Below are 22,947 nucleotides of genomic sequence, written 5' to 3' on the forward strand. Positions count from 1 at the left end.
CCTCTGAACTACAAAATACATTATGATTTTTGTATAATTATAGAAGTAATAAGGCATGTAATAATCAATTTTATGATGGTTTTATGAACAGGTGTTGTGAATAAATAACATAGGCCATAATGAAGTCTGAGACGACATATGGAAATGCTTCTATTTTGCATTTGTTTTCATTACAAATTATATTTTCAGCATAACAATTTATGTTTTTTAATGTGAAAATATTCAAAAAAAAAGCTTAAACCTAAACCTTTGTTTATTTCCTGGATTATCTATTATGAATCCCCTATATTCATTATTTCTTGTGCAGCTCTTAAATATGTCTTGTGTATATTATATACATATTTCCTGTATATTTTCTAAGTAAAAACTCTAAATTCTAAAACGTATGTATATCTCCAGGATATACCTAACAGCCTAAAAAACTGAAGTGTTTGGCACAATAATGGACGCGCTAAATTAATGACCAATCAATGAAAGCACATATCTTGATTGACACTTCCAAAGAATCAAAAGAGGCGGGACATTAGGTTTGACGACGTTGTAAACCACGCCCACACAGCTGATTTAAGAGTCAGAGGCACTTTACTGAGAGACGTGAGAGGAAACAAGAGAGCGGAACGCCGATGAGAAAGCAGGAAAGTATCACAAACCCCAGATATTTTTGGATACATTTGTCTCAGCTGTGTCATTTTTCCTACAAAAAAGTGGGCAAAGCGGGTCTTCTCAACAAACGGCGCCTGAGAGAAAACAGGTCAGTAAACTTTTTAACAGCCACATTCTCACCTGAACCTGTTCCGCACAATCAGCCAATGCACGCGCGTGTAGTTGTGCTGCTCTATGAAGTGATTATTTCATGTGGCCTAAATGAAAAGAAAGTAATCTTAATTTAGGCTGACTCGCTTAAACTTATTACAACCCAGAATATCACTACATTTTGTTACATTTTTCCCCCCCGCTATCAGTAACATCTCAGTTCAGGTGATCTGTCTGCTCTTTGCAACACGCCCAGTTTGCTTTAAGACCAGTTTCTTGCATGGACACAACCTGATTTGCTCAGCCCTGAGGACACACATTCAGATCACACTCTTAACAAGAGGCCTCAACTGTTATGTAACAATACCAGTTACAAAGTTACTTTAATGTCTTAATTTCATTGTGAAGTCTTTTGCACTAGAGTGCTTCCAACTTGCACTGCATAAAATGCTCTGTTCGTGAGCACTGGCGTCTCCTGTGTTGCTGTTGTTGACTTCATCTCAGAGCTCTTGGCATTTGAACTATAAGCAAGGATTGAATATAAGCCAAGATCAGTGGGATGAGAGAACGTGCTGATTGAAGGATAAAATAAGGTATGGCACTGCAGGTGACCACTGTGACTGCAGGACAGACTCCTTGACAAACTCGCTGTATAAGAGTGAATCTTTTATATATAATAGAATATAAAAACATGTCCCATATTACCTCCCCTTGCAAAAAGCAAACAAATAAAAATAGTTTTGCTAGGTAATGCCATTTATTAATTTGCCCATAGACTTGATCTGGGCATATTTCGCACTCAAATAAAATAAATCTAATTGGTTTAATTTAAAGCCTATTTTAGGGCCATTTTTAAAAAGCAACAGTTTTATTGTGCTTGTATTTTCTGGCATGAAATTGGCTTTAAAGGGCATAAATGTCGACATAAAATTGGCATTTAAAGGCAGGACAACCAATACTAATGATGATGCAAAATGGGTGTTGACCTGAAACATTGTATTTTTTTTTTCAAATTTTTGGTTAAATATAATAGATATTTTGCCAACTCTTGTGTTTGTCAAATATAACCAGATTTGATTGAATTTCTCCATTTTAGCTATAGACCGTAGAATTAAGTTTTCTGCGGTTCTTCTGTTAAACTTTTTCAGGCACATAACAAGCTCTAACATGTTGCCTTCTAAGGTCTTGCATTAATGCTTTCTAGAGGAAGTGTGTCAGTGTGGTGAAGCAACTTTTCAATATCAACATGTCCCAGAAACTATTTCACTATTTTGTTCTGTCACTGATGGCCTTTTGTTCCTCTTTGCTCAACTATGATTGTTTAACTCTTGTGTCCATTAAATGTATATTATGCACTCATAGTTTGTTCCTTTTTTGTTCTTGTAATCGGATGACAAACCGTCGTGGGTCAGCCTGATAAAGGTGCATGTGCACACGCACGTGCTGTCATCTGCATTTAATCACAGCGACTGTATTTGAGCTGCTAATGAACTTGCAGACAGAGATGACACCCTGCTAATCCCCTTATCCCTTCATCTCAACAGTACACTAAAGCTGTGCTGTTGTCATCTATTTTCACTTTCTAGATTACTCTCAGTGCTGCGATTGGTACCGCCACACCTTGTTTGGCATCTTTTTGGTCTCTTTCCCACTCTGGTTGACCCTCTATTTGTCTTCCTGGATAGGAATTGGCAGATTCAAATAAGTTTAGAGGTCACTGACAGGAAGTACATTCATAGTCTGAATGGGTATAGAACTTTGACTCCCAGAATCCTGTCTTTCCCTCCCCTCTGAGTGATGGGTATATATGGGACACTGAAATACTTGCTCACCTGAGTCACATTAGAAAAATCCTAACTGTGGGGCACTTATTTAGGTTTTGATTTTTTTTTTTTTTTTTTTTTTTTTTTAAATAATAAAAAATAATAAAAATAACAATGGGATAAAAAAAGACTGTGTAATGAAAGAAAAGAGAACCTGTATGCAATTAGAAAAACAATTGACAATATAAATTAGAGGTGGGGAGAAATATATATTTTTTTAAAGTTGCAATTTTAAACTGATACTGATTTGACACTCATGAGTGTAAGGACGCATGCAAGTACATTTCATATTCAAATCTTGTGGGGGAAAAAAAGCTTGACCACTTTGAGCATCTTTGATTCTGTTAAAAGATGATGTGCAAGTGGTGTGGAGTTGCATAATTTTGTATTCTTCCAGTTTTAAAAAAAAAAAAAATATCTTGGGCATGAATATGTTATCATGCTGCTTATGTTAGTGTTTCAGTAAGCAATGAAACTTTTATTTCCAAGTTATATATATATATATATATATATATTGATTGACCTTTTAAAGTGGTAGCTGCCTGCAAAATTTGCTAAAGAACAAATGCTGAATGTGCATATTCATTACTGTGGCATCGTCAACTTGCATTCCTGGTCTATTTTACTAAAATCCTCCGAATGAGCTAAAAATATAAAACCCAAAATCTGATTAGATACTGTAATACTGTATGTAAATTTACCATGTACTATAGACACACCCCAAAACCCACAGACATCTAGAGTTTTTAACTGGTTTCCATACACCAGTAGAGATGTATGTGTAGGGATGCCTACTTTATCTTTATCTTCTTGAGTAACATTGGTATGATATTCATATTATGTATATTAGGATTTAGCTATTTCAGCTCTGGCACCAGAGACTATATATATATATATAATTTTTTTTTCCCTTTCCAAAGGAACTTTGCATAATTAATCATTCATCTGATGTTTATTTGCCATTTGAATATTTAAGTGGGCTCTTGAGGTGCAGTTATATTAAACATTTTTAAACATGTGCTCGAAGCCGTTTGAGCCATATTAGGTTACATTTTTGCTCTTTTCGACAGAAAGGTGTTAATTTCTGAGTTCTGGAGTCTTCCACAGGGTGTGGCGGATAATGAAATTGTCTTTGTCCAAACTTGTTTAGGAATTACTCCTTCAAAGCAGATGTTCTCCTTTCTTCAAAGCAATAGGAGCGTGTGTCTTGTGTATGTTTGCTTTAGCACAAGTAAGCGAAGGAATTTTAATGCACACTAGCTAAATGTAGGCATGACACCATAAATGCTGCAAAACTTAAGGTAATATGGAAACTGTGGGTCTCTAATAATCTCCAATTCACTAAGAATTGCATTGTTGCTGCATAGTTCTGTGCACAAAATTGTGCATGCACAATTTCTTCAGAATGTTTTAAATTATAAAATGCATCATGTAAATTATAAATGTAAAGGTTTTGGGTTAAATGTGGTGTTTAAATAGGTTGTACATTTTATCCTAAATTATGACCTTTTTGCTGAATCTGCAAGGAAAATGTTAAACATGTGCACACACCCACTTACTGTTTGTGTTTTACCACTTTCCAGGTTAGTCAGACTTGGTTTCTAGCCCAACAAAACATTACCAAGCACTTGTATTTGGTGATATGCAATTATAAAACACAATTTGGTGGTATTCTGAAACTAGTGTGGGAATTTATGGAATTCTTATAATTGGGGGTTGTTAAAATAATTTACCTTTTTAAGAATAAAAAGGGAAAGGGAAGCATAAAAATTGAGGTAGTACAGTATCAGTCAGGCCTGAGTAAATGTGGTTGTCATTTTATAGGACAATATTGACATACAAGAGTCAGATGATCGAACGAGTCACCGTGTAAATGTTTGTGTACAATTGAGGAAATAAGATGCTGTCGTCATGCTGGATTTAATTCTCAGATCCTTTTTGATTAACATTAGTATTACTATGGTATCCTGTGAAACTTTTTAAAACCACAAAACTAGTACATTCAACCATAAATACTTTCTCATTCTCTCACACGTAGCCAAAATGTCAGACGCAGAGAAGTTCCTCTATGCCGACCGCAACACTATCAACGACCCTTTGGCGCAGGCAGACTGGGCCTCTAAGAAGCTGGTGTGGGTTCCCTCAGAGAAGCTCGGCTTTGAGGCTGGCTCCGTCAAAGAGGAGACTGGAGATGAGTGTCTTGTGGAGCTGGCCGACTCTGGCAGGAAAATCAAGGTGAGCAAGGATGACATCCAGAAGATGAACCCACCCAAGTTCAGCAAGGTGGAGGATATGGCGGAGCTCACCTGCCTGAATGAAGCTTCTGTTCTGCACAACCTGAGGGAGCGATACTACTCGGGACTTATCTATGTAAGTCTGTCTTAAAATGTGACTGAGAATTAAGGATTTTTATTTTTTTGCATGTTCTGGTATTTGGTTTGATTTACTTTTTCTGCGTCCCAATTTGCCTACTTAAACTATACCTAAAAGTATGTATTGTTTTTGTGAAGAAAAAGTACATACTTTTGAGGGTGTAGCAGAAGAGTGTGCAAGCTTTGGGACCTATTACTTTGTCAATTGCGCCTTTAACGGATGTTCTGTTACGCAACCTGTAACCATTTAAACTATGCCCTGTCAATCATCTTGTCGCAGTTAAAATCCTCAATTTAACTTCCTACTGTTTTGGAGAGAAATGTAGTCGTATGTGGAGAATCTTTGCATAATGATGCATTTAAATATTGATGACCAAACGCATTGTTATAAAAGTTCACAATGCTGTTGCAGATGAAATATAATGTGGATAACATTTAATGAATATATTTGTCAGGTTAGATACTAGGCATTTCTCAATGTCAAGGATACTTCCTTGGCAGGACTGGTCCTTCCAAGTCACTTCCTTCAGAGGCTAGGCAAGGCTCCTCTTTAGCATTCGGAGAACACGTAAATGGAACAGACTAGCAAGTGCACGTCGTCATGTCAGTGAAAAGGTCCGCTTTCGGTAAACGGCTGCTTGTTTTCTTCAGAGACGTATGAACACCTCCGTTTGTTCCTTGGTCCCAGTTAAAAAAGACGAGAAAGCTATGAATAAACGCTGTGAATGGTATAATGGTATAATATTAACGTTAAATTACTTTGGACAACTTAACTAGTTTTTTATAAAAGAAATGCCGGTGACCGCAACCAAGCTAACAATTGTTAAATGACGGTCCGGTTCAGTTAGCCATCAATAACGTTATTTGTATAATTTACAATATCAATACGGTAGTCATTTGTACGGGCATTTAAATGTTAAACTTTATTTATCTGACATATTTACTACAGTTATAACACATGTTTGGTAACGTAAATATACTTACATTTGAAAGCATATTTCCCGCTAACGTCCAACTTTGTTTTTTTTTTTGAACAAGATCGCAAAGCTGCGCGCATAGGATTGTGGGTGATTTGAGAGCGCAAAGGCTACACATATGCATCCTTTCCTGTATATGGGATATTTTTCGAACGAAGGACTCAGTCCTTGTTTGAAATTCCGAGGATCCTCGACATTGGAACAGTCCTTCGATGGATGTCGATGACGTAGCATCCTCAATTCTGGCTTCCGATGATCCTTCCCTGACATTGAGAAACACCTACTGATTATTAGTCACTCAAACCCCTTTATCTTAACCGCTCTGCTTAACCGTCAGTCTCGCACATCCATCATGTTTGTTTTTTGTTGTTTTTTTTTACTTTTTTTTTTTATACGCATTTTTATTTCTGATCGAATCCTTGTCCACAGCGCAATGTGTTATGGGCAATATTAGCCGGTAGAGTGTGCACATACCTGCACTTTGGTTTTTAACCGGAAAAAGTAGACCATCAGTGTATCTTTGGAATACTCATTTCTACATACTATGATTTGGGACACACTAATTCTAATTTTGAATACTATTTAGGACAGATGGTATGAGCTCGCATGGCATTAAATAATACACATTTTACTGGGAAAAAAAATACAAGTAACATTGATTTGAATGTGAAATTTTGAAGTAAAAAGACTGAAATAGAATTTTATTGTAAAACTCCAATAATCGTTGTAAATAGTGATTTTTCGAAATAATACTGTCTAGGTTAACAAATGAACACAAACAGTGCAGAAAACTAATGTAGAAAATGTGCAGTTATGTAGTTTCATCATTGCTTGGATCATTAAAGCATGAGAATCGTCTAATGCTAAGGTATTTTTGATTTTTAATTTTTGTAAAATGTTTGTAAAGAGTGACTACTCTTGACTGATACTCAATCGGCTTGATACAAATGTGCTTTTTGTGATGAATGGCATGTGTAAATCATTGTTTCAGACATACTCTGGGCTCTTCTGTGTGGTTATAAACCCATATAAGCATCTGCCCATCTACACGGAAGAGATCGTAGAGATGTACAAAGGCAAGAAGAGGCACGAGATGCCGCCTCATATCTACGCCATCACGGATACGGCCTACAGGAGTATGATGCAGGGTGAGAATGTACTATTATTCAGGCCAAATTGCCACTTCTGTTCATGTGATGGAGCACTGTTAATTCATTTTTCTTGATCCTTTTTAGATCGTGAGGATCAGTCCATATTATGCACGTAAGCTTGACTTGCCACTTGTGAAATACCAGTACCAAAATAAAGTATTAAAATGGCCAGCATTGTAGCTTCTTCTAAACTTATTCTTTCCTTAGGGGTGAATCTGGTGCTGGAAAAACTGAAAACACCAAAAAGGTCATTCAGTACCTTGCACATGTAGCATCATCCTTCAAAACAAAGAAAGATCAAGTGAGTACAATAGTTTTTCTTTTTTCCTCAGAGTTGTGGCACAGTGGGTGTTGCATGTGTTCACGACATACAAGAGTTGTGTATTCACAGTATTCAGATTTGAATTGACCTGATTCATTCCCTGATCCCATTCCCCATCTTACCCTCCACTCTCCAGTCTGTCTCCACTGGTGGTTTTAAGCTGCATAGAAGCTACAGAAATATTGTACACTGAGGTGCCATGAACACATTTACATGGATTTACAGTTGTGGAAAACAGTCATTGACAAGTGAATGTTGATTCGCATGCACAACCGCCAGATAAGAAGAGTGCGGATTATCATGGCAGAGCTGTTCATAAATAACCACATCCATTTTTAATATCGGCTATTCTGTCTCCAACCCCCTTTGTGGTAAATGTTTTGTTGATGTCAGTTTTATCTCTTCCTGTTTTTCATCCCCTTTTTTTTTTTTTTTTTTTTTTTTTTTTTTTTATCCTGTCAAAAGTCTTCCTCCTTTTATTTAAGAGGGTTTAATACTCCCATCTCTGTCATTTGGACAAGGAAGTCAAAATTCTGTGTTCGCATTCCTGTATCAGGCCTAGACCTGTTCCCATGGTGTATCTAATGACTGTGAATACCTGTGTATTTTGTTCAGTGTTTATATACTAAGCCCTTTTAAAGACACTTCAAGCATCCAGTTGTTCAATGTTGCCCCATATGGTTTAAAAATACTCCCCCTTCATTTTTGTCCATATTTTGAGACTTTCTCTCTCTGTCATCCTGCAGAGCAGTGTCACCCTGTCACATGTGAGTTATACGCCTATCTTTGTCCAACCATACCATCCTTCACTTTTCCTGTTGTATTCACACCCCACTTTCCTGGTCATGTGACCGTGGTTTTCTACAGGCTTAATTATATGGTGTTATGTTGCAAAGTCTCCTAACTGCTTCGGTCAATGCAAATTCTAACACTGGTGTGGAAAGTTTAATGCATGTATGGTTTTTGGCATTATAAATGTAGTTGAAGAATGTGCACAAATGGGCATCAGTTATTTGGCAAAGCTTTCGTTTGCAAATCTGTATATTGATGGTTTGGGACCTTTTGTTTCACAATGTTGTCTGTTTCACTAATGGTCTATTAGTTCCTGCAACTGTGAATTGTAACTTTAAATGCACTTATCCTCCCCTTCTATCAATTATTTTGTCTGCCAGGGTGAGTTGGAAAAACAGTTGCTCCAGGCCAACCCAATTCTGGAGGCCTTTGGCAATGCCAAGACAGTGAAGAATGATAATTCTTCTCGATTTGTAAGTGTGCACAGACAAATCCAATTGACTCCCTTTTAAAGGGTCCCACAAAATGTTGACATGAATCAATATGAGCTTTTTATTCACAGGGAAAGTTTATCAGGATAAACTTCGATGTCAATGGTTACATCGTTGGAGCCAACATTGAGACCTGTATCCTTTTTGACTGAACCATCTCTTGGGAAACTGAAATATGTAATGTTAGCTTATTGCCATTTTAAAGTTCTCATGCATAATGGATTTGACTTATTCTGTTAATTCCTTAACAAGTGTTTTTCAGATCTTTTAGAGAAGTCTCGTGCAATCAGGCAGGCCAAAGATGAGCGGGCCTTCCATATTTTCTATTACTTGCTATCAGGAGCAGGAGACAAATTGCGTGGTGAGGACCATTTCTTGTCATGAACAAATTTAAGCTATGAATTCTTTAAAATCATACATGCAGTGTTAGGGTCAAAAGGAACATGTATAAATCTTTTCTTAATGTAAAACTGTTTTCCCAGTATATAGCAAACTTATTTCAGGAATTTAATACTGAATACACATGTGACAGTGTAATATGCTCTGGGACTAATCTCTATGGAAAGTTTATAAAGTTTGTTCTCTACTCTACAGCTGAGCTGTGCCTAGAGGACTACAAAAAGTACCGTTTCTTGTCGAATGGAAATGTAACTATCCCCGGACAACAGGATAAAGATTTGTTTGTTGAAACCATAGAGGCCTTCAGGATTATGGGCATCTCTGAGGAGGAGCAGACAGGTATAGATTAACAAGGCACCCTTTCATCTGTAATCACAACTAATGTGTTTATTCACCTAACGGTGTGACGTCTTTCATGAATCAGGTGAAAGATCACCAGTGTCTCATGCTGAGAACTAGAACTGTTCTAGTATATTGACTGAACTTGAAGTTTGGGGTTTAAATTATTGCGGGGTGATGCGTTTATTGTCTCATGTCTGAGAAAATGTAATGGGTGTTCTGTTATTGTGTCCCAGGTCTTTTGAAGGTGGTTTCTTCTGTGCTGCAGCTAGGAAGCATGAGTTTTAAGAAGGAACGCAACTCAGACCAAGCCTCCATGCCCGATGACACAGGTCTCACTTTCTTTATTAACTTGCACTACAAATCAGTCCCAAGTTAATTTCATCACCCCTACTTGTATTTGCAACAAAAATGGCAGAATGCACATCCTCTGCTTGTTTTCTTCTTGCATGTTTTATACATTGCTTATTCTAGATTGGAATCAAACATCTTTTCTGAGCTCTAAAAGTCATGTTCATTATTTTAACTTTTATTTATCAGCTGCCCAAAAGGTGTCCCATCTCTTGGGCATGAATGTGACCGATTTCACACGTGCCATTCTCACACCGCGCATCAAAGTGGGCCGTGATTGCGTTCAGAAGGCTCAGACTCAGGAGCAGGCGGAGTTTGCGGTGGAGGCCCTGGCCAAAGCCACATATGAGAGACTGTTTCGCTGGTTGGTTATGCGTATCAACAAAGCTTTAGACAAGACCAAGCGTCAGGGTGCTTCTTTTATCGGAATCCTGGACATCGCTGGATTTGAGATCTTTGAGGTGTGGTTTTATTTTTTTTATTTTTTTTGGTCTTGATTATAATTGACCATTTTGATTAAAGCTCTCATTCTCTCTCTGTAGCTGAACTCATTTGAGCAGCTCTGCATCAATTACACCAACGAGAAGCTTCAGCAGCTGTTCAACCACACCATGTTCGTCCTGGAGCAGGAGGAGTACCAGCGTGAAGGCATCGAATGGAGTTTCATTGACTTTGGCCTTGATCTGCAGCCCTGTATTGACCTCATTGAGAAGCCTGTAGGTTTATTCTTTTTTTTTTTTTTTTTTTTCAACTTTTTAGACCTTCCCCCCCAATTCAAACCCTGCATGCATTGATGCATTTTTTTTTTGTTGTTTTTTTTGTCTTTTTTTTTTCCCCCCATCAGAATGGTCCTCCAGGAATCCTGGCTCTATTGGATGAGGAGTGCTGGTTTCCCAAAGCCACAGACAAATCCTTTGTGGAGAAAGTAGTCCAGGAATTGGGCAACAACCCAAAATTTCAAAAACCCAAGAAGCTCAAAGATGATGCTGACTTCTGTATCATTCACTACGCTGGCAAAGTGAGAACTCTTATGCGTCTTAAATACTGGGATTAGTTTTTCATGTGTTTGTAAAAGGATACTGTGAACATCTGTAATATTTATCATGAAGTCATATTGGGTAAGCAATGTCTCTGGAAATTGCTGAGGTGGACAACTGAATTCAGGCATCACAATGTTATAAAGCACAGTATGAAAAGTGAATTTAGTTAATTTAGTTTACATGCTCTGACCATTACATTTCCCTCACCTCCCCATGTAAAACTAATCCCATCCGAATAGGGTTGAAGAGGAGAATTTTGCTTTTAAAAGTGTATCATGTATGTGTCTATCTGGTCCTCTACAGGTTGATTACAAGGCAAATGAATGGCTAATGAAAAACATGGACCCTCTTAATGACAATGTGGCAACTCTGCTTAACCAGTCAGTGGACAAGTTTGTGTCTGAGCTCTGGAAAGATGGTATGAGACCCTAAAGATGATTAACCAGTAGATTGATTTAAGGAATTATAATTGGAGTATGATTACAGATGTTGCTAATGTCTAAAGTTTTGACGACAATCCACCTGCTGCATTGAGCTTTTGTGTGTCAGGCTTTTAGGTCGTCATAGAAAAAAGTGAGTCTGGTTCTGCCAGTGTGTAATATGCAGATTGTCTGCTACTGTTCATCCTGGACACTAAAAGACTCCACAGTTAAAGATGAAGTCATCTTGAACACTCTTGTGTTGGTTTCCTGCATAATGTTTTGTTTTCTTTTTCATCAGTGGATAGAATTGTGGGATTAGACAAAGTGGCCGGAATGGCTGAATCCTTGCATGGAGCTGTCAAGACTCGTAAGGGAATGTTCCGCACAGTAGGACAACTGTACAAAGAACAGCTGACAAATCTGATGACCACCCTTAGAAATACCAATCCTAACTTTGTCCGATGCATAATCCCCAACCATGAGAAGAAGGTGTGAAGAAAGAAACTTTACACCCCATTCCATCCTCAACACATTTGTACAGCCAGGTGGTTCACGCATCTTTTGAGGCTTCTAACAATTTTTAACTCTTCTAGGCTGGTAAATTGGCACACAACCTGGTTCTAGAGCAACTAAGATGTAATGGCGTTCTAGAAGGAATTCGAATCTGTAGACAAGGGTTCCCCAATCGCATTGTCTTCCAAGAGTTCAGACAAAGGTATTTGGATTATCATGAATGTTGAGTATTTGAACTGCTTGTCTGACATACTGCTTTCTGCATACTACTTAGCAGGGAATTATGTATATCCAGTATGCAGGGCTTGACTTTTTAGTATCTATAGACTTCTTGAATCAACTTGGTCTCAAATTTATTTTCCCCTAATGTAATTTCAGATATGAAATCCTCACACCAAATGCTATCCCCAAGGGCTTTATGGATGGGAAGCAGGCCTGTGTCCTCATGGTAAGAGTGTATGCAGATCTTTATTCAACTCTTCAGCTTTGACAATTGATACATTTGTGTTTGAAAAATTAACTTATCTAACATGCATAAAATTAATTTCTCTCTCAGGTCAAGGCCCTGGAGCTGGATTCGAACTTGTACCGCATAGGTCAAAGTAAAGTGTTCTTCAGGGCTGGTGTTCTTGCCCACCTAGAAGAGGAGAGAGATCTGAAGATCACTGATGTCATTATCACCTTCCAGGCCTGGTGTAGAGGATATGTAGCTAGGAGGTAGATATAGATTTCTGGCTAATAGCTTCTAAATGACTCTGAAATGTTGTCTTGGATGTAGATGATTGAAGATGTCTGTGAGGTGCTAATTAAACAGGACTGTTTGACAATGACCTCTTGGTTTGTTTCATGTAGAGCCTTTGCTAAGAGGCAGCAGCAGCTGACTGCCATGAGGGTGATCCAGAGGAACTGTGCAGCCTATTTGAAACTCAGGAATTGGCATTGGTGGCGACTCTTTACCAAGGTATACATCAGGGTTCATAAATTTGTATGTTTACTAGAGGTCAAACGGAGATCTAAAAGCAATGTCTCCACGTTTTTCTCTTCAGGTGAAGCCTTTACTGCAGGTGACCAGACAAGAAGAGGAAATGGTTGCTAAAGAGGAAGAGTTGGTAAAGATGAAGGAGAGACAGCAGGAGGCTGAAGATCAGCTGAAAGAGTTTGAGGCCAAACAAAAACAGGTATATAGTGTTTTTGTGTTTTGTTTTCCCCCACTACAAGATGACTGTTTATTCATTCTTGGTGTCCATAAACTTATTGTCATTCCCTGTAACAGTTAAATGCAGAGAAGATGGCCCTGCAGGAGCAGCTGCAGGCTGAGACAGAACTGTGTCAAGAGGCTGAAGAGATGAGGGCACGTCTTGCTACACGCCTGCATGAGCAGGAGGATGTCCTGCATGACCTAGAGTCCCGCTTGGAGGAAGAGGAGGAGAGAGTCGCACAGCTTCAGACAGAGAAGAAGAAGATGCAACAGAATATATCGGTGAGCGAGGACGTTTGGTGAATGAAATGGACATTTAGAGTTTGTATTTGGGAGGTTGGCATTTAGAACTTCATACCAAGTTAGTTGTCTGGTTCTGGTAATTGTAATTGAAGAAAATAAAATTCTTTTCTCAGGATCTGGAGCAGCAACTGGATGAAGAAGAGGCTGCCAGACAGAAGCTGCAGTTGGAGAAAGTCACCATGGATTCCAAGCTAAAGAAGATTGAGGAGGACATTATGCTTCTTGATGACCAAAACAACAAACTTGTCAAGGTGTGAAATGGTTCTGTTTTTACATAAATCAACAATGTAGTTTCAATTCAAATTTCAGAAATTGGGGGAATCAAAATCTGACTTGGATTCCACCATATGATTCTTGTCCTGAACAATTCAATTAATGCTACACGTTTAAAGGGTTAGTTCACCCAAAAATAAAAATAATGTCATTAATTACTCACCCTCATGTTGTTCTACACCCGTAAGACCTTCGTTTATCTTCGGAACACTAATATATTTTTGATGAAATCCGGTGGCTCAGTGAGGCCACTATTGAGAGCAAAGCCATTGAAACTCTCAAGATAATAAAGGTCCATAAAGGTACTAAAAACATATTTGAAACAAATAATGTGAGTTCAGTCGTTCTCTTAATATTATAAAGCGACAAGAATACATTTAGTGCACCAATAAAAAACAATTAACAGTTAATAACAATTCTTGGTTCTTTTTGAGTTGTTTTGAACAACCAGTTCTCAATTTCCAACCTTAAAGTCAACCATCTCTTCTACCTGCTTGCAGTGACTGCGTAATCTGCTGCAAAAACTATTTAGTGCTTCTTATCCTGAAAGTGATGGTTGTATGCGGGTATCTGTTTTTACAGGAAAAAAAGCAGCTGGAAGAGAGAGTCGCTGAGTTCACCTCGAACCTGGCTGAAGAGGAAGAGAAATCCAAGAGTTTGCAGAAACTCAAGAACAAACATGAGGCCATGATTACTGACCTGGAGGGCAAGTATACTCCGGACCCTCAAGTCATTTTGAAACCGGATTTTGAAAACACTCTTGCGTCTAAAGTCAGCCCAAGAATGCTGATGATAAACTTGAGTCTAACTGTGTTGCTGTATTTGCAGCAACAAATAATTGTTGTAGTGTTCTCTTTGGTCCATCTCCATACAGCTTAATTGTTCACTTCTCTCCTTGACGCACTCAGATCGTTTAAGGAAGGAAGAGAAGCAGAGGCAAGAGTTGGAGAAGAACAGGCGAAAGTTGGAGGGCGACTCGACAGAGCTGCATGATCAGATCGCAGAGCTGCAGGCCCAGATTGCAGAGCTCCGTGCCCAACTGGCCAAGAAAGAGGAAGAGCTCCAGGCTGCACTAGCGAGGTGAGTGAAACATTTTTGTTAGCTGTAATTTGAGACTAACTTGCAGCTCAGTGTGTCCATTTCATCGAATGGTCCATCACTTCCACTTCTATGTCATGCAACACTTTCCCTTAATTGTGTTTTTCTACTCTAGCTACATTTTGTAATTTGTTTGTTTGTTTTTCGCTGTAGGATTGAGGAGGAAGCTGCTCTGAAGAACGCTGCCCAGAAAAACATTCGTGAGCTTGAGGCCCAGATCTCAGAGTTGCAGGAAGATCTGGAGCTGGAGAAAGCTGCTCGTGCTAAAGCCGAGAAACAGCGTAGGGACCTGGCAGAGGAGCTGGAAGCTCTAAAGACAGAACTTGAGGACACGCTGGACTCTACTGCTGCTCAGCAAGAACTCAGGTCAGCCATGAGGAAAACTGACTGGGCTTGACTTATCTGAGATATTTTGCAACATCTTGTTTCTTCATTTCCAAAGATAAATTCAAAACAACGTTTTAATTAGAGTAGTGTATGGGTAGTGTGCCATTCTTATGGGAAAATTAAGGTATTGCAGTATCCTATATCATTTAAAAAAATGCTGCTTCCTATCTGAAGGGCAAAGAGAGAGACTGAAGTTGCTCAACTGAAGAAGACTCTGGATGATGAGGCTCGTTCACATGAACAGATGCTAGTTGAAGTGCGACAGAAACACAACCAGGCCTTTGAGGAGCTCAATGAACAGCTTGAGCAGTCTAAGAGGGTAAGACCTTGTGTCTCTCCTAAAGCATTGATGGCTTTTAGTGGTGCTGCTTTAATATTTAGGGAATGATAATCTTGAAAAAAATGTGCTGATCTTATGAGTGTCTCATTTGAAAAGGTGCTGCTATGATTAAAATAATTTTGTACATAATGGCACTCATTAGGATAACTGTTTTTCTAATTTGACCAGTTTCTTTTGGTAAGGTAGTGTCTCTCTGAGATGTGTAGATTTTTTTTTTTCCATCCACAAAAGCAAACTTTGTAGAAAAGTGTTGACTCTCACTGTTGTGTCCCCTCAGAATAAAGCATCTGTGGAAAAAGCTAAACAGGCTCTGGAGAGTGAACGCAATGAGCTTCAGATTGAACTTCAGTCACTGACCCAAGGTAAAAATGAGTCGGAGCACCGCAGGAAGAAAGCTGAATCGCAGCTCCAGGAGCTGCAAGTCAAACATGGAGAGAGTGAGAGACAGAAACTGGAACTGGCCGATAAAGTGGCTAAAATGCAGGTAGACTAAAATGTGCAATTATCCATCAAAGTATAAAAGTCTCCGGTCTATGAGATCCATTTAGAGCAAACTTGTGCCTGCTTTAATACACACAATATAATATAATTATACACTTTAATTTTTAAATTTAATTTTTAGGTGGAGCTTGATGCTCTTCACGGGACCCTGAGCAAGGTGGAGAGCAAATCCATCAAAGCTGCCAAAGATTGTTCTACTGTTGAATCTCAACTTAAAGACACGCAGGTACAACTTGTTCATGCACTATTGTGCACCATTCGCTCACTTATCACTGGAGGTTGCGGAGTGACTCTACTGTTGGTTACAAGTAGTTCCTGCTTGCCCTAATATTAATGTGAGCTAACTGGTGTTTGCAGGTAAAGACCATTCTGAATTGGTTTATATTGTTTTTCCTATGTGGTTAGGCCTTGCTGGAGGAGGAGACCAGGCAGAAGCTTGCGCTCTCTACTCGTCTTCGGCAAATGGAGGATGAACAGAACAACCTGAAAGAGATGCTGGAGGAGGAAGAGGAGAGCAAGAAAAATGTTGAGAAGCAGCTGTACACTGCTCAAGCTCAGGTGTGTGTGATCTTGAGTCTGTGGACATGTTCTGGTGGATGATAATGCTGGCTTAGGAGCAGTTTGTTTGAGAACTTTCTTATTCCACTTAGATTTTTAGATTAGAAGTGTTATTCTGTTTTTGCTTTTTGTTTTTAGTTGGCAGAGATGAAGAAAAAGGTTGAGCAAGAGGCCCAATCTCTAGAGAGCTTGGAGGATGGGAAAAAGAAGTTGCAGAGAGAGGTGGAAAGCATCATGCAGCAGTTGGAGGAGAGGAATGCTGGCTACGATAAACTGGATAAGACCAAGACACGTCTGCAGCGGGAGCTAGATGATGTCCTGGTAGACCAGGATCATCTGCGTCAGACTGTTCAGGAGCTGGAACGCAAGCAGAAAAAGTTTGACCAGGTAAAGAATAGTTTGTCTGTAAATGGAGCAGAAATGAATTTATGAACATATTTTATAGGGCATTTCAAATGCTAATTTTCTGGGTGTTTGACAAATTTAAAAAAAAATCATTTTCAATTGCCTTCATAGTCTTGCAGTCCTTTTAAGTAATAAAATACCTCAATTTGTGCAGATGCTGGCGGAGGAGAAGAGTATTTCTCTGAAGTATGCTGAGGAAAGGGATCGTGCTGAGGCAGAGGCCCGTGAGAAGGAGACCAGAACCCTGACTCTGACCCGAGAGCTGGAGGCCATTACTGATTTGAAAGATGAACTGGAGCGGGTCAACAAGCAGCTCAAAACTGAGATGGAGGACCTGATGTCATCCAAGGACGACGCTGGCAAGAGTGTATGTGAAACGCAAGCATTTTATGTCTAGCATGTGTATTAAGAACACAGCTCTGTTCCAAAACCTAAGCTGCCAGGGTTAGTTCACCCAAAACTGAAATTTGTCATTAAGTACTCACCCTCATGTTGTTCCAAGTCCTTCGTTCATCTTCGGACCACAAATTAAGATATTTGTGATGAAATCTGAGAGGTTTCTGAACCACAAATAGGCAGTAACCTCACTGCAACTTTCAAGGCCAAAAGAAAGGTAATCAAGACATAAAATAGTCCATGTGACTACAGTGGTTCAGCCTTAATGTTATGAGAATATTTGTGTGCAAAAATAACTTGATTCAACAATTTCTTCTCTTGCCTGTCAGTCTCCTACGCTGTTGACGTGGTAAACGCAGTGCAGCACTTCCGTGTTCTACATCAGAACACCGGCTCATTATTGGCCAGCTCCTGCATCAGCATCACACGCATGCTTTGTGCTGCTCACATGCACAGAGTCGGCCAATACTTAGCCAGCATTCTGACGCAGAACCCAGAAGTGCACTACATTTACCATGTCAACAGTGTAGGAGACTGACAGGCAAGAGAAGAAATTGTTGAATTTAAGTCTTTCAATACCAAAAACAACTTATTCAAATGGTTCAACTGTTAAATTATTCGAGAGTTAAAAATGGCTTTAGAGCATGCTAACTGTTTTGGAACAGAGCTAATGTCTACAAGCCAAGATATAAACAAAGCATCTGTTAATTTTTAAGTTTAAAGATGTAATTCTTTGTGCATTAAATTAACTCATTGTGGTAAAGCGCTTTTTTTTTAATTTTATTTTTTATTGGCATGTAAAATTCATTATCATTATCAAACTTTCAAATTCATTACTGATTGAAAGTTTGACTGGTGGGCAAATATAAAACCTGGCTCATCTGGTGCACTTCAACAATTTTCTACAAATGGAGGTCATGATTTATTCTTGCCACTTATCTTGTGTGCAAACTTTTGTTCTTTTTTTTTCTTTTAAGGTGCATGAGCTTGAGCGGGCCAAGCGAGGTATGGAACAGCAGTTGGAGGAAATGAAGACTCAGCTAGAGGAGTTGGAGGATGAACTGCAGCTCACGGAAGATGCCAAACTGCGCCTGGAGGTCAACATGCAGGCCATGAAGGCTCAGTTTGACCGAGACCTGCAGGCCAGAGATGAGCAGGGTGAGGAGAAACGGAAGCAGCTTGTCAAACAGGTACGCGCTCTCCTGCCTGCCTGACGCAGAACTAAAATAAATGTTGGGAAACGGAAATAATACACAAACCAAACTACTGATTGTGCTTGAATGTTAGGTGCGTGAAATGGAGATGGAGCTCGAGGATGAGCGGAAACAGCGGGTTCAGGCCGTTTCTGTGCGCAAGAAGCTTGAGTTGGATCTGTCTGAGTTGGCTGCTCAGATCGACGCTTCCAACAAGGCTCGAGATGAGGCCCTCAAACAGCTCAAGAAACTGCAGGTATAAGAAACTACACGTACACATTCTGCATGAGCAAGGGCATTACTTCTGTATTAAATTTGTGGGGACATATTTTTGGTGTGTAGAACCAGAGATCAGGTCTGTACTTTTGCCTGATTACAATTAAAGCACATGCGTTAACCGCTAATGCATTAACTTCATGACTCTGACATGGTATCTAAGTCATTCCCTCGTTTGCTTTGCAGGCCCAGATGAAAGAACAGATGAGAGAGTTTGAGGATCTGCGTCTATCCAGAGATGAAGTTCTTAACCAGGCCAAAGAAAACGAGCGCAAGATCAAGAGCATGGAGGCTGAGATCATTCAGCTTCATGAGGTTTGTCTTGTTGTTTTTCAGGTTGGATCAGAATTGTACTTCAATTTGAAATTCTAGGGTCAATTTGAGTGTTCATTTACTCTAAAGGATTATTTAGGGTAGAATTAGGCATGTGGAAAATGTTTCCCTTTTTATCTCTTTAGGATCTGGCTACTGCTGACAGAGCAAAGAGACAAATCCAGCAAGAACGAGATGAGCTACAGGATGAAATCAATAGCCAGAATGCCAAGAAGTGAGTTACCAAGAAAATCAAAGTGTATTGGTTAGCTTATAGTGTTGAGTGGCTTAATTGTGCCTTTTTTTTTTTTCCTCTCACTCAGCTCACTGAGCAGTGATGAGAAGAGAAGACTGGACGCACGTATTGCTCAGCTTGAGGAGGAACTTGAGGAAGAACATCTCAATGTGGAGTTGGTCAATGATCGAATGAAGAAGGCAACACTGCAGGTAGAGTACTGAGAGCTTCATGAGATGATGGAAAATTGGGAACTCTTTGGATGTGAGAACTGTATATGTTCATCATGATACTCTGCTGCTAATGACTTTATTTTGTTTGAACCACAGGCTGAACAGGTTACAGTGGAGTTGACTGCAGAGCGTGGTAATAGCCAGCGTTTGGAGGGTTTGCGCTCTCAGCTGGAGCGCCAGAACAAGGATCTAAAGCAGAAGCTTCAAGAGTTGGAAGGAGCTGTGAAGAGCAAGTACAAGTCCACCATTGCTGCACTGGAGGCCAAGATCCCACAGCTCGAAGAGCAGTTGGATATTGAGATGAAGTGAGTAATGGTAGAGATGGTTTATGTAGGTTATTAGAATCAACTTTCATACTCCACAAGTACTGGCATACTATATGGCAGTGGTGTTCTGAAATGAGGAGGCAAGGTTTTTTTTTTTGGTTTTTTTTATAAATAAAATGTAAATTCATGTGCATTACACTCAACATTGTCACATTTTCCTCGTTAAATGAATATTACTTTTATTTTATTTTGTATTTTTACATTGACTTGTTAATCTCATCAAGTTAGTGTATAAGCATCTTTACATTTATTCCAAAATAACTAAAGGCAGTAACAATTTAAACGATATATTTTGTGTATTGATGTTTGGCTGTTCTTTTTAAGAGTTAACTTAGTTTACAGAGCATGACTGCTGATCCTAAATAGCCTGTGTCACAGACACAATGTATCTTTAATTTCACCAAGCTGATTGCACTAAAACCCCTGCAGTTATCATGTTTTTGGGTCTTTGAGTTTAATTTTGACTTGACAAAGCGGGGATATCTAAGTGGCTGAGCCGTTTACTTGCTGTTCAATTAGTCTTCCCATTGATGCCATAATTTTGTTCTTTCAGACTGACGTGTGGAACACGCACATAAACGAGGCAGGATTTATCGCACAAACCAATCATATCCAATCATAACAAATTTCATCCAATCATAGCGCGATGGAGGCATTGCCTCTCACATGGCTTTCCCCCATTCATTCTCAATTACCCCCCACAAAACCCACCGCACACTTTAGGGGGTCTTTTGGTTTTCTATGAGGGGAAGGGAGGCACGAGAGACGTGGACTCCCGCTGTAACTTTACCTGTGGGTGTCGCTGTTGGACTATTCCTTTAGAAATACGAGTGACTTACACACTTTTTAATGTTACGTTTTGTAATATTTGCTTTTTGTTTCTGTAACATGAACTATTTTTGAGGCACTGCCTTCCTTGCCTCCTCGGAAACGCCCCTGCTATATGGATATCTTCATGGACTCCTACCTAATAATCTAGGCTATACAGAACCGCAATTTCCCCAATCTTTCAGTTGATAGCTTGAGTTGTACGGTCTTTGTTAGTCTTCCTCAGTGACACTTCATTTACATTGTTCCTCTGTGCTAAACTCTTCAGGGAGAGGCAGCAGTCCACTAAACAGGTGCGACGTGTGGAAAAGAAAATCAAAGAGTTGTTACTGCAGGTTGAGGATGAGAGACGGAATGCTGACCAATTCAAAAATGAGGTGGGTTGTGGAGTGAATTTAAAATGCAATAAGCTTGTGTTCAAACTACTGCAAAGCATTTGATCTTAAGAGGATGATTATGATTGATTGATTTCAATAATGTGGTTTAAAAACAAAAACTGTAAAATTAACTTAAATTCCAGGCCTGTTTTTGTCATTTTCTTTATCTGAAATTTTAAAAATTGTGGTAATTTTCAGTGCCATTTGTAACGAATCTTCTTTGTCAGGCTGAGAAGCTGAACACGCGTATGAAGCAGTTGAAGAGGCAGCTAGAGGAGACTGAGGAGGAAGCGGCTCGAGCTAATGCCTCACGCAGGAAGCTGCAGAGAGAGCTGGAAGATGCTACGGAATCTGCTAATACTATGAACCGAGAAGTCGGCATCCTAAAGAACAAACTCAGGTGTGTACTCTGCTGCTTTGTGATAGTCGTGGTATCATTTCTCTTTAAACATTCCTTTAAACTTGGTGACAAATCAGCCTGAAACATTTGTAATTTTATTTGCCATGTATTTACTGTTTATATACAACTTATGTTCGTCTTCTCCAGACGTGGAGATTTCACCGTCAACGTACGCCGTGCAGTTGGACGCTCTGGTGTGGATAGTGATGAGGAGAATGATCTGAAAAGTGATGCATCAGAGCCAACTCCTGAGTAAATTTCAGCGTATGAAAACTATGCCCACGGGTTTACCAGATGAGGAGCTATTATTTTCCACCATGCTTGTCTTGTCAATGATTTTTGTATGTTCTGAAGGCAACTGTATGCTTAATGGGGTTTTCACTGCAATTTTCAATGTTTTAAAGCAGATTTTGAGCCAAACAGTTATTCCAGCCATAAGACTAACTTTGCTTCCAAGATGAACAAAAAATAAGTGATTCAGGATGAGAATTTTTCATCTTGCCATTTAACTTTCCAAAAAAACTGAATCCTTTCAGTTGGCCTAATCTGTTTTACCCTATTGATAACTGCCTTGCAATGCATTGAATAAATATTGGCTATTTATATTTTACATGGGAGTATTTATCCATTTACAAAGTAAATTAAATGTTGGGAAATTTTTATAATTGATAATGGGAAGAAATTTCATTTTGCAATAAAATTACAATTTAGGAAGCATATTGCAGGATATTACCCATCAGCCAAAGAGATTAATTTTTCAGTTTTGTTTCAAGAGCACTTCAGCACCAATTAAGCCTTTTTCTAATCATTTCACTGGCACTTTTCCACCATGTTTTAAAATTAAGACTGTTTGCCTTAATTACATAAAATATTGTTAATGTTTTGTGAGTTCTCACTCATACACCACATTAATACAAACTGCGAGGGTTTTTGTTTTTTTTTTTTCTTTGTAAATTCCTGCATTATGTTTTGAAGTTTACACTTTAGGTGGTGGGGGTGTAAAAAAAAAATTCATTTGTATTGGTCAACATTTTATTTTTGGTACTTTTCAATTTATTTGCTAACGTTCTTCTTGCATACAGTTTTGCCTAAATGATATTCCACTTTTCTTTTTTTTTTTCTTTTTTTTTATGTTTGTAAAACATGTGAAAGTCCTATAAACTGTTAAACTTCCAGTGCAATGGTAGTGGAACGACTGTATTTGGAACAATTGAAAATTATTTTCCTCTCACTTTTAATGTCACATACGATTTCATTGCTTCTGATTAAAGCTTTGTCTTTTGTACTCTCAATTTTACCCCTAATATTTCTCCAAACACAGCAGTATTTCATTAAAAACATCAATTTTGGAAACTGGTTCAAGAGTTGTTTTCTTAATAAATGGAGTGATCTGATGGTTGAAGTTCTGTGCTGACTAAAAGGCTGTAGGTTAAAACCCAAGAAGGTTTTATCCATGAAATATAAAACACAAGGCTGCTTCTATTGAGGCTGTCTCTGTAATTTTGAATTGGTGAATGATGCTTCTGAGTTTGACCAAAGTAAACCAGCTTCTTGGTGGGTTTT

At 38.9% G+C, this 22,947-nt stretch overlaps 1 protein-coding gene across 2 annotated transcripts; it reads left to right on the top strand.

Moving 5' to 3' along the window:
• The first annotated feature begins 583 nt into the window (after positions 1–583).
• Positions 584–22,747, top strand: myh9a (myosin, heavy chain 9a, non-muscle). 2 transcript variants are annotated; one of them, XM_067374572.1, is made up of 41 exons: positions 584–751; positions 4,615–4,946; positions 6,917–7,073; positions 7,161–7,188; positions 7,284–7,377; positions 8,145–8,165; positions 8,571–8,663; positions 8,753–8,816; positions 8,944–9,042; positions 9,276–9,419; positions 9,656–9,751; positions 9,960–10,231; positions 10,313–10,486; positions 10,615–10,788; positions 11,114–11,228; positions 11,531–11,721; positions 11,826–11,947; positions 12,124–12,193; positions 12,302–12,462; positions 12,598–12,706; positions 12,792–12,923; positions 13,019–13,225; positions 13,360–13,497; positions 14,102–14,225; positions 14,428–14,599; positions 14,771–14,983; positions 15,179–15,323; positions 15,622–15,828; positions 15,967–16,071; positions 16,251–16,403; positions 16,542–16,790; positions 16,963–17,175; positions 18,182–18,394; positions 18,492–18,653; positions 18,860–18,988; positions 19,132–19,220; positions 19,309–19,432; positions 19,550–19,758; positions 20,876–20,984; positions 21,212–21,384; positions 21,532–22,747. In XM_067374572.1, exons 2-41 carry the CDS (start codon positions 4,620–4,622, stop codon positions 21,638–21,640), a joined length of 5,886 nt encoding a protein of 1,961 aa, XP_067230673.1. In that variant the 5' UTR covers positions 584–751; positions 4,615–4,619; the 3' UTR covers positions 21,641–22,747. The 2 variants fall into 2 exon arrangements, with proteins under 2 accessions (XP_067230673.1, XP_067230674.1); XM_067374573.1 differs by lacking the exon at positions 8,145–8,165.
• Positions 22,748–22,947: the final 200 nt, after the last annotated feature.

The sequence above is a fragment of the Chanodichthys erythropterus genome, chromosome 21 (genome assembly GCF_024489055.1).
Source record: "Chanodichthys erythropterus isolate Z2021 chromosome 21, ASM2448905v1, whole genome shotgun sequence".
NCBI lineage: Eukaryota > Metazoa > Chordata > Actinopteri > Cypriniformes > Xenocyprididae > Chanodichthys > Chanodichthys erythropterus.